The sequence below is a fragment of the Dama dama genome, chromosome 19 (assembly GCF_033118175.1).
Source record: "Dama dama isolate Ldn47 chromosome 19, ASM3311817v1, whole genome shotgun sequence".
Lineage (NCBI taxonomy): Eukaryota > Metazoa > Chordata > Mammalia > Artiodactyla > Cervidae > Dama > Dama dama.
The window spans coordinates 83,406,832-83,419,344 of record NC_083699.1 but is presented as its reverse complement, the minus strand read 5'-3'; the positions used below and the strand labels follow the sequence as shown (position 1 = coordinate 83,419,344).

At 45.6% G+C, this 12,513-nt stretch overlaps 1 protein-coding gene across 1 annotated transcript in view; it reads right to left on the bottom strand.

Moving 5' to 3' along the window:
- EPHB1 (EPH receptor B1) overlaps nucleotides 1-12,513 on the bottom strand; it is a 449,527-nt gene that overhangs the window by 150,745 nt on the left and 286,269 nt on the right. The window contains exon 4 of the mRNA XM_061167645.1: nucleotides 6,959-7,114. Coding sequence (XP_061023628.1) covers nucleotides 6,959-7,114 — 156 coding nt within the window. The remainder of the gene's footprint in view (nucleotides 1-6,958; nucleotides 7,115-12,513) is intronic.

Sequence of the window (12,513 nt, the reverse complement as noted above, 5' to 3'; positions counted from 1 at the left end):
AGCAGGTGAGGGTGGTTCTGAGAACTAGTGAGATCCTCCCCTGAAACACTCAACACAGACACACACTCACATCACACCCACTCCTCTTCTCTTCTTCCTCGGGTATGTATTCATACCCTCCCAACCCCCCATCTCTCCAGTCTGCTACACAAGACACTGGTGGGGAGGAGCAGGTGCTTTGATTCCACTTGGCAGGAATTCACTCAGTGGCCTTTTTCCCCAGGAGTCATAAAGCAGAGGACAGAGAAACATGACCTAATTCTAAAGCAATGTTCTCAGACTTTAGTGAGCTTCAGAATCACCTGGAGGGCTTGTTAACACTCAGCTCTCTGCCTCCTTTTCTCCCTACTCCCCCTTCCCAGAGTACCTCATTCAGGAGGTCTAGAGAGGGGTGAGAATTTGTATTTCTAACAAGTTCCCTGGTGACACTGAGGCTGCTTGTCCAATCACTGCATCTAAAAACAATTGCTATAAAGGAAACCATTACTGGCCATCTTGTCAAGCATAAGCCAGCAGGACCCAGGATCGGTGGAAGAAGGTTATGATCTGATGGCCTTACAGACTTTTCACAGAGGCATGAAGACTATCAGAACTGGCTGCAGAGGAGTTCCTTCTTTCTCTGTCATCTCAAGGCCCTTTCCATTCCCTGAGTCCTGCTCCCCTCTTCTTTATCCTGCCTGGAAAGACCAAGTTTGGGCAATGCCACACTCCTGGGCAGTCCATCCAAGGACTATGTTCCCTCTATCATAGGGACCACTCTGCTGCCCTGGGACAGTTGGGATGAAAGAGGTTAACAGCTGCCAACAAAGAATGAAACATGAGCTTAACAGAGAGAAATGGGAATAGGCAGAGATGAGAGAAGGAAGAGTGGACTCTTTTCCTTTGCTATGGGAGGCAGATTCAAGAGCAAGAGCAACAGCAAATCTCCATCACCCCATGGCCATCTCCAACATCCTCCTAAGAGCTACCAAAGTGTAGTTCTCAATTTGTGTGACATCGTGGCACTGGAGGCAGACAGTCGTGAGCTTTCATCCTGGGGCTGCCATGACATCCTGTCATTAGTTCCCACAACCTCCTAATCTGAGTTCCATCATGCCCAATTCAGCCAATAAGAAGCCCCAGTTCACAGAAGATGTCACATGTCCCAGGCCACACACTTTAGGATCTACACCCAACATGCCTGCCTTGCTGCTCAGCCTCTCTGAGTCAGGGGGAAAGTCAAAGGTGGTCACTGGAGGACCACAGGGACTGGCCGCCAATGTGTCTCCCATGAGAGAGGACAGCAGTATAGGACGATAATTTCTGGAGCCCCTTCTAACACTCCACCTCTATGATCAAAACTGCAGAGGTAACCCAGTGCATTTGAAGAAGAAATAAAGAAACAAGACAAGCACTAGCTTGTCTCTGTGATCCATCAAAGTTTCTCCCATGTGGGTGATGGAGAAAAAAAGGGGTTTTGTGGTCAGAAATGTAACAAGGCAATTATTTTTACACCAATCCTTTCACATAGTTTTTCACAGACAGCAATTTTATAAGACATAATTATCTATTTTCACCTGCTTCATAAATTCCTCCTTTCCATTTCTTCCCCCATAAATAGAAATTACTTAAAACTGAAGACATGCATTTTGGTGCTCACAGGGCTGCATACTTCCTCATGCATTCCTGGCTCACACCTCTTTCCTGCTGGCCCACCCATCACACTTCCAGGACCATGAGACCCTCCTGCGAAAGAAGTGGGTCTGACCCTGAGGGGTCACGGAGTCCCTGCTCCCTGAGAACTGAGAGCCCAGTTCCTCAGCCACCGCTCCTGCCCAGTTTCTCAGCATCTCTCAGTTCTGGAGGCGAGCTGCACCTGGAATCCTCAGATGCTCTGTCTGCGGCTCCCTTCTCCGACGGCCTGTCCACTCCCAGTGGCCGTCACCTTCTCATTTGTTTTCATTGAGAGCTCCAGGCCAAGGTGAATGGTGACTGTGATCTGAACTGCACGATAGATCCTGCTGTGACACTCGGGGCTGGCATCAAACCTGTTCTCCCCCTGAGGACATCACTTTTATTTTTAGATCTCCAATCATGCTGGAAGCTTCCATATCTGCTGCAATCTTCACACTTTCCAGGGATGTAACCAAAGCAAGTTCTAACACTGATTGACAGTTTACTATGAACACCGAGCCAAAGACTCCATAATATGATTTTGTTTAATCCTCACAACAACCCAGAGAAGCATGCATTATTATGAGGTCATGAGAAGAAAACAACAGAACGTAAGAAAGGTAAGAGATTAGTTCAATTCACAGAAACAGTAAGAGACAGAGACAAGATTCAAACTTCTGTCTGTGAAGTGCCAAGCCCACCTTCCCAATGCTACACGCAAATCAGTGATTCAATCAGCTTTCCCAGGACCTATTCAAGGAGATTGGGGCAATTTGGGGTGCCAAGACTCCGCAGGGGGCTTCAGGAGGAGGAAGCAGGAGGAGAAAGGTGAGCAACTTCCTCAGCTGAAGTCAGTAATCTTGATGTTCAGAGTCCCAGCTCCCCAGCCTAGAGCCTTTGCAACCCTTCCTGGCTGGTGGGGCTGGACATTCCCTTTGACCTCTCCTCCTGCCCACTTCTCTAAGTAGCCTACTGATAATTCCTCCTCATTAAAGGTGGTCCTCACTGAGCACTTCATATAGCCTAGCTTCTTTCAAGGGGTTCTGTTAGCAGGGGTTGGGGTGGGGGTGGTGTCACCTGTGATCTGTGACCTGCCTCTAGCCATGCCTCAGCTCTCACCTGATCCCATCATGGCTTAGGTTGTCCTTCTGTCTGAGGGTAGCCCTGACATGCTGCAGCATTGCACCCTAAACCCTTACATCAGTCTTCTCGGTCCTCCCTTCCTTCCCGCCAAACTCTGCTGAGAACAAGGCTTCTTCCTGAAAATGAGCACATGGGGCCATGGCAGGACAAGGGGACAGTTGGCCAGGTATGAAGCAGCAGATCCAGAATGCCAGGACTGGCAGAGACTTGAGGAGGATGGAGAAGAAGGAAGAAGGGAGCTGGGTGTCCAAGATTAGCAGCAATAACATCATCACAGACTCATTCACACAGCTCCCTATGCCCCTCTTCTCTGACTTCACTAAAAGCCCACCCCAGCCCTTTGACACAGCCTTGGGGTGCATCCAAGACCCTGCTGAATCCATGAACTTTGTCAAGCAGGGCTGGACACTTAGGGCCACCGGGGCAGTCAAGGAGATCCCAGGTTCTCCCCGGAGATTAAAAAGAAAATAAAGAAATGCCCGCACAGGGCTATGAACGTTGTCATGCATTTTAAATGTTTAGATTAATTTAGAATAAGTTAAAACTTTGAACACTATAAAAAATACAATAAATATATATGTGGCGCTTGTTTCACGAGATTAGCAAGAGTCATAAAAACATCAATTTTTTAGCAAACTACAGATATTTTTAGCCTTGTAAAACAGTACATTTTAAACCACAAAATTTTTTGTAAAATGTCCAGTATTGTCAGTGAACAACTATTGATACAACCTCATTAAAAGACATTGGCAACAGACCATGCCTGAGGCCTAGGCTCTTGGAGGCTTCCCACACTGTGTCCCTTTCCCCCATCACATCCCAGACCTGAACACTGTAGACACCCGCCGTCCTATGTATTTTAGAAGGACAGAGCTCCCCTTTGCCTGGTTCCTCCCAGCACCTCATTGGGCCATCACCATCCTTTGTTTGCCTGGACAGAGGTATGCACTTGCGAAGTGAACAAGCACCCGGGCCCTGCCCACCCCCACCACCCTCTATCAGCTGGCTGGGCCCGTGCTGACTGCCTTGCTCCACCTGCAGAACCAGCTGAGACCCTAGGCCATGGGGCAGCACTGTGCCTGGCCTCCACAGCTCCAGATATGCTCCTTGTATCTGAAAAATTATTTACACTGGTGATGTGCAATGCCTTTTTAAGAGAACAGATGGCACCTCCAATTAGAATGCTTTAAAAGGAAACCCTAATGAGATTATAAAAGCCAACAAATTGACTTTTTCATACAGTACTTCCCTGGCACACAATAAATCAAATATATAATGAGGCTCAATAAAATAATAGGTTTATTTACACTTGTTTTGCCTAGCATTGTGCTGCCAGCCAGCCCGGCCTCTGGGTCCTCTTACCACATTGCTGGCCCCTGCCAACCAGAGCCTGGAGCTGGACAATGCGTCCTTGAGCTGCTCTTGGCCAGACCTCTACAGGCAACTGGGACTCTGATTTGGTGACATTCCTCCACACCCTGACATCCTGACAAGCCCTGCATTCACCTCCCCACTCTGGGTAAGATGCGGAGATTGTGGTGGGACATAGGGGCTAGAAAGGTGTGCCTAACTTAGAGCCAGCTATACCAGTGCAAGAGAGGAAAGCTTGGGAGGCCTGAGTTTAAGGAGCTGGACTCAGGACATGGGTGAGCAGTGGGCAGTGAAAGTCTACAGTGTGCAGAGTGAAGGCTCTTGGATGCTCCTGTTTATCCCAGGAATCAGCTCTGTTGGCTCAAGCACATCAGGTCAAGTGATGGAGAGATAAAAGGGAGATGTCATGTGAGAAGCAGAAGAGAGAGGTGCTATATAGCAATGAGCTCCACATCTGTCATTGCCCTACCTTCTCTCGAGGTGGCCTTCTTCAGGGGCTGGATGGATTTATAGGGTGTGTACGCTGGAGTTGGAAGCTGGGATCCCAGACTTTTATTTCCAAGAGTTTATCTGCAGAGGGAGGCTGGCCAGTAAGAGAGGGTCCATGAGAGTGGAGGGGAATATTTTCAGGATGGAAGCTGTGAGAACCTGGATTTTGGCAATCATGGAGACTGGTCCTTAGCCTGGATATCCAGGAAGCAGAGACTGGGCCTAAGTGGCTTCTAAAGAAGTGCATGAAACAATGTTTATCAGGCTCACAGGGACACACAGAGGAACCTCAGAAATCAGTACAGGGGTACCACAAAAGGAAGACTGGGACTCCAGTCAGCAGAAATGGAATCATTTCTGTTCATATCAACCCAGAGAGATCTGGGAAAAAATCAATTTACAAAAGGATGAGCTTTTTCTCAGTTAAAATCTATAAGCATTGATTGACCTCAGAACTTTGATCTAGAAGACACTTTCATTCTTCTTCTTTATCCAGCAAAGGTTATATATACTGCAAGGCCAGAATTAAGAAATTCTACCTGGAGTTCAGTCATTTTTTTCTGCCCATCAAACTGCAAATATGTATGAAATGTTTCCTCCGTGTCTTTCTATACTGGGGTGGGCGGAAGGCGTTTGGTCAGAGGAGGTAAAGGAAAGGTCCTTACTCGGAGCAATCTGGGCAACATTACCCAACACAGAAGAAAGTTCTAGCATAATTAGAGGTTAACCTGGAGCACTGACTCCTGAATGCAACAAGAATACTGAAAGGGAAAAGTATCCCTATTTTAGGCCTGCCACACTTAGGAGAGGAGGAGCAAGTTCTTGAAAGTGCTGTGCAGGGATAAACATGCTTCTGATCTCCGCCTGAGGGCAAATTATGAGGGAGAGCAGGGTGGGGAAACTCTCCCCTCCTCCAGCCCTCCCCAGGGAGCAGAGTTGCCCCACTCCAGCTTTGGCAGGATGACTGCCCCTCCCTCTACAGCAGAGAGTGGGAGAGTGGTGGGGCTGACGCACAGGCCCCAGCCCCTGGAATTTCTGCCTCAGGGATCCATGCTAGACTCTGGTCCTGTCATTTGACAGAGGCATGGATGCACCATATAGGCACCTGGCACATGAGGACCTTCACTGGGTAACCAAAAAGACGAGTGAAGGATAACTGGACACTCGGCTGTACAGTAGAAACTCACACAACATTGGAAAGCAACTATGGCTGCTAAGTCAAGTCCAACTCTTTGGAGCCCGCCAGGCTCCTCGGACCATGGGATTTCCCAGGCAAGAATACTGGAGTGAATTGCCATTTCCTTCTCCAGGGGAATCTTTCCAACCCAGGGATCAAACCCGCATCTCCTGCATGGCCAAGCGGGTTCTTTACCACTGAGCCAATACTCCCGGATAAAGTTTAAAAAGGAGAAATACTGAGAGGCAGACGAAGGCTTCTTGAGCCTGGCTGGGTGGGGAACAGTTTAGATACCTTACGAGAAAAAAGCTGAAATAGAGAAAAATCAGCAGCTGGCAGACAAAGTGGGAAGCAATGGTTGGGATCAATGGCTACTGCTAAATAGGAATTTTTGTTTAAAAGTGTTAATCAGGTTAGATTCTCTTTTCTACTTCTCCACTGAATGTTCAGTAGAATCTACATCCATTGCCACAATAAGTTATCAGTGGTTATCTCTCGATATAGATAATATGGTTGCATTTATTTTCATATTTACTCTTTTCTGCTCAAATTCTCTCCAGTCAACATGCATTAACCTTATAATCAGAAACTATAACAAATGTTGTTTTTATAAAAATCTACGTTTAAAAAAAAAGAAAATTTTTACTAGACAATTAGTAAAATCATAAGAGCTCTAAGGGGAGCCTGGTCACAGAGATACAGGAAGCCGAGTGAAAAGAGAGGATATTCACAGCTGTGAAGACCAAGTGATCTTCTCGGAGGAGGTGACTGGAGGAGTTACCAGGAATTGTTCCAACATCTTGGTGTACCTTGATTTTGCACTCAAAGAACTCTCCATTTGACATTTTTAACCATCTGGTGGACAGAAATTGTCTTGCTCAGGTAGGAGGAAGGCCCTCTCATCTGGGAGGAGGGGACAAAGAAAGAACAGTCTTCACCAGTACTACTGAGAGAGGGGCCCGGCTTGCCCAGCAAGGAGCTGTCCGTTTCAGCACCACAGCCAGCCTTTCTGCTTTGTACCTTGCCATTAGAGAAAGGTGTCTTAAGTCTTCCCTGCCCCAGGCCCACCACTTGCACTATCAGACAATCAAACTCCCCAGCCCAGAGCCCCTACTATACACTTACTAGTGCATGCCACTTCTGGGGGATCAAAATCCGCTCGGTAGTAGCCGGTCCGGCAGGTGCAGATGGGAGACGCCTCTGAAGGGGATCGGCTATTGGAAGGGCAGTGAGAGCAGACCTCAGCTTCCTGGCTGGCCTTGAACATCCCTGCAGGACAAGCTGGAAAACAAAGATGCCTTCTTAGAATTAACGGAAGAGGGGCCACAGAGGCCTTTCCCCGGAACTGGAAAATGAACCATTCTGTCCCCTTAAAAAGGACACTGAGATATCCCATTGCTCAAAGTGAGCATTTCAGATAGAGGAAACCCCTATTTAAAACTTCCAAGTCTTCAAACATCCTTAGTGAAATATATTTTTCCAGTACCAATGGCCTCTCTCACTTGAACAATATGAATAATGATTCTTCCCTTTCAGATGTGTCGAGAGATTTAATTGAGAAAATGAATATAATGTGCAGCTCAGTGTCTGAGGCATAAGTGTTCTATAAATGGTTATCCCCTCCCTCTTCCACCTGGTTAACAGTCGGGGCCTTACCCTGATCCACTCAGTGAGGGAATTCCACCGGCACTCAGATGGAACGATGCCCTGGTTGACAATGGGCTGGACCTATGGTTCTTAAATGTCACATTGCAACATACATGAGGGACACTGTGAGCTGTGTTAACACTTATTATGAATGATGGTAAAGAGCTGAAATTCATGAGTGATTCTTTAAGAAGAAATTAAAGTGATTTCAAGGTTACTGGCTTAACAACATCATTCTCCCTTAATTGCATTTTGAAATGCTTGGAGGTGGGGGTGGGGCAAAGAAGGATGGCTTTACAGGCACTGCACCAGGGAATGTGTTATGCACTTGGTGTCATCTATCATGTACATGTCAGTGGGGAAGTTGGGGAACGCCTGGTACAACCCAATGCCCACTAGAGCTGTCCACATATATAAGGCACTTATTCCCTTTTCTCCATAGGTCAGCCTGTGAAAAGCCATGCCCCCAGAAGTCTGGCTCTAGGCCATTCCTCAAGCTTTTACCATGCCTCATCTCCAGAGACCTTTGACTCCAGACATCTGGTTCCTGCCTTGCTGATTCCTCAGAAAATTGGCCCTGCCTCTCTGCTTCCCTCAAGCGCTTTCTCATTGTCTCAGCTCCTGACTCTTCTGGTGCCCAGGAAACCTGCTCTGGCTTATCCTCCTTTGAGACCGGGCAAAACTAATTTCACAGTCAACTGGTTTTCTTAGATACTTCACTAATTCATTCAACAGACATTTAATATGATCCTGCTAAGAACTTGATCCAGGGAATTTTGAGAACAGAACCTGCCCTCAAGGAGTTCTTGATCCAGTGTAGTCATACAACCACAATACTATCTGATCACTGCCAGGGGGCTTCCCAGGTGGCACTAATGCTAAAGAACTTGCTTGCCAATGTAGGAGACATAAAAGATGTGCATTCAATCCCTGGGTCAGGAAGATCCCCTGGAGTAGGAAATGGCAACCCACTCCAGTATTCTTGGCTGGAGAATCCCATGGATGGAGGACCCTGGCAGGCTACAGTCCATAGCGCTGCAAAGAGTCAGATACAACTGAAGCGACTTAGCATGCACACATGTGATCATTGCCATAGTAGAAGTTCCACTATTAAGGTTTCTGCTTATACAAGGCTCATCTTCCCAAATAAACTGTTCCCTCCTGGAAAGTGCAGAATATTTTTTAACAGTAGCAGTAGCCACCATCTGTTAACATTCTTGTTAAGTGCTTACATGCGTTCCTCTATGGGATAGCTATTATTAGCTCCATTTTGTTAATAAGGAAATTGGGACACGGAAAGGTTAAAAAAATGTTGCCTAGAATCACACAGTGGGAGAAGTAATAGTGATGATATACATATAAACTATTTGGAAAATATCCACATCTCTTCTACAAAGACAAGAAAGAACTGTTACCTATGCTGGATAAGTTTTCTCACCCCTTTATTTGAAGTGAGCTAAAGGGTTTTGGTCACTCTGGAAGTGCCTGGGGCAGGAGCTCATCTTGAATGGAAGGAAATTTTTGTCATGGAATGTTCTGGAATGACATAACTCAAGCGTGTTCCAAGGAGTCCATGTCCTTTGGGTTGTTAACACCTGCTACTCACAAAAGGGGTCTGCAGTCAGACATTTTGAATCTGTGGATTTAAAAAGGTCATCTCATTTTTTTAGTAAGAATTTTCCAGAAGTTCCAAAAATGGGATATAAAATGCTGTATTTTCTCACCAAGAAATCCTATTTTGAAGCACATCTCCTGGGATTCAAGTTCCATGGAACACACAGGGGTAAACACTGTCTATATGCTTCAGTAACCTTATCTTAAAGATTTCTGTTGTAACTCATGTAAAAACGGGCCACTCACTACAAATCTCAGCACATTCAAAAGAAACTTCTGGGTAGAAAGAAAAAACAAAAAAAAAAAAAACAAAAAAAACCTTAAATCTCTACTAAAGGCTTAATAAATAAAACACCAAAGGAAAACTGAATGGTACACCCAAAGTGTCCTAGAATTTGACTTGCAGATTTATCCTTTCAGGCCCACACATTAGAGTCTCTCCCTCTCTTTCCTCATCTCTCCCTTTCTCCTTTCCATTTCTCTTTCTTCTCGCCTGTGAGAAGCACTTGGCCTTTTCTACTGTGGATCACCCAGCATTACTGCCTCATTCAATTCTGGAGGTAGAGAACACGTAAATCCCAGGCCTGTGCTGCCCAAACACAGAAGCTCTTCGCCTGGAAAGTGGGGGAGGGGAGCACGGTGACTCATGCATTCACTGGAGCCCTGCCACATGTAATTTTCTTAATGTATCAGTCCAAGAGAAACAAGGTGTTTTCACTTTCTTTCCAGCATTTAAAAGCCTTCTTTCTTTACATTTAATACATTAACAGCATAAACAGCCATCCTAATGTCCACAAGTAACAAGGGAATTAGAAAGTGTCTTCCTCTGAGATCTCTGCTGAAGGAAGGCAGAACCAGAATGAGGTGACTCCAGAACGAGGTGATTCCACAGAGGGGGGCAATGACAGAGAAGGAGCCAAGCTGAACTTCAAAAGAGAGAAGTTCAGAGAAGGGCTGGGGTGAAAGGCCTTGGGAGGGGGCAAGACTCCATCCCCACTTAGCAACAGTCCTGGGTCCGATTCCTGGCTCAGCTGGATACTACCTGGGTGATCACTAGCAAGTTATGCCATCCTCATCTTGTTTATCTGTATAAAGAATCCATAAAAAAGAAATTTAACACTTCTCACAAAAACTCCCACAGGTCATTAGAATTTATTAAACTCAAATATGAAAATTTACCTAGGATCAGTAAGAGTTAAACAGTGCTAATTCTTCTTTACCTTCATTTTTTCCTGTTCCTTTTAAAAACAAGCTTTCTTTTAAGATTGAAAAGCTTAGAGTCCCAAAGTGGGCAAATCAATCTTGGGACCAAATGGAAAAATGTGTTTCTGCACAGATTACTTCTGTTTTGTATAATGGGAGAATCATTATATCTGTAACATATATCTTATCGATAATCACAAAATAGATGAATCTCATTAATATTCAGATTTCATAAGTTAATATTGTTTTAAAATCTATGTCTAAAGGCGTTCCCTAATTTATAAAGAAGCTGTATTCCTAGGTTCATTTATTGAACATTTAGACTAACTTGTCAGCATACTTGGGCTATATTTTCTCATAGAATTAATGCTTTAAATAATGCTTAGAGTGCCAGGCTAGTCCACAAAACCTTTTTCAACTCATCTTGTATCAGACATCACTGAAAAGAAATAGAAGTTAATAAGATTGTTACTTTACTAGAAATTTAACATAGAAAAATGAATAAGAAATTTGTGCTACCCCTTGAGGAAAAGCATGGAGCTGCTGTTAAAGTCTAATAAAAAAAATTTAGGCCAAGGGAAGCAAAAGCAATGGCCTCAGCCCAGAGAAGTCACCTGAGTACATAAAGTGGCTGAGTGTAACACAGTGGAGAATGGCAGGGGCTCTGGCAGCTACACACACCTGCCTGATGGCTCAAAAAAATAATAGTTAAATGATGTGATCACCTAATCAAGCACATATCCAAAATTGTCAAGCAATTTTGAAGTTGATAACACAGTTTCTTGCATTAATATCATTTCAAAACTCAGGGGTTGCCTTTCTCTTGATTAAAATATGGTCAGCACTATTTCTACAATCATGAACTTCTCATTCAACTAAATTTTACAGAAGATCTAGGTGAGCAGGCCCAGAGGGTAGGGGACAGACTGTGGGAAGGGCCCTTCCTTGGGGGGTGAGAGAGCAGGCAGACAAAGGAATGCGGGCTTATTCCCACACAACACCATCAGTGTGTGTGTGTACAAGCTTGGGGGTGGGGGGACCGGTCAGGCAGGAAGTGCTTGACTTGCAGGATCCCCCACTATGAGATGAGGACCAGAAAAAGCATTTTCCGGTGGCAACTAACAGGTGAAATTCAAGAGAGGCTAAGACAAAACTCGAAGGGAAGAGGTGGAAGAACAGGAGAGGTAGGAAGGGAAATTAGGTCAGAGAGTGCCCAGGCCCATCTCCACCGGGAGCATTTCATCACTATTCCGGGAGGTGTGTGGGAAAGGAGGAGCCGCAGGGCCTTGCTGTGTATTCCCACAAGACCTCTGTCCGAGGGACACCTGTGACTTGGAGGGCTGTACGTTTCTGACACTAGCACAGCCCAGATTGCTTTGTTTCCTTAAGAAAAGGGGCGTTGATTTCCATTGATTCCATTGCAGAGGATCACGGTTCAGACAGGTATAAATGGAGCTTTTAGGTGGTACCCCCGCCCCCACCACGCACACACATCTTTCCCCGCCCCTGACTCTGGCAGAGAGCAACAGACAGGACATGAGTACCAGGTCCCTAAGCATGTGTGTATTTTCCATGCCCCAGGCAAAATACGCAGCATTTCCCTCCCCCTGCAAGCAACAAGGGACTGGTACATGTGACCTCTAGCGGATATCCAGAAGGGCACCTTGAAACACCCACCCAACTTTTCAGAGCCTCAGGATGTAAGGAATCATCTAGAGCTTACAACGCTCTCAAGAACCCCCTCCCCTCCCCTCCCTGCACGCAGCCTCCCCGTGACACTAAATCCATCACCAACACTACTATTACTTTATAAAGAAACAGATTAAGTGTCTCATAAACAGTGCAGTGATTGAGATAATGGAAAGCGCCTCTCGTCCCCATCTGCAGCATCAGGTTATGAAGCATTTCCAAGCAGCCAGGAAGAGGAAATTAATAGAAGCAAGAGGGAATAACCACTTTTATGCAATTTCCTCAGGAGATAGTGGACCATCTAATCTTTATTGGAGCCCTTTAACCTGTCACTCAGCACTCACCAGAGCCTCTTTAGCTCTCACAATTTTTCTTGATATCCAAGAGAGATAAAATGAAAACCTCATAACATTATTTTATAATTTTTGTACTTGGAGGGTGCACATTGCTTCTACCCCTCCCCCTCTACTGAGGCCTCACGAAACATTTTTATGCAGCAGGAATGTGGGAGAGCTTAACTATTCCCG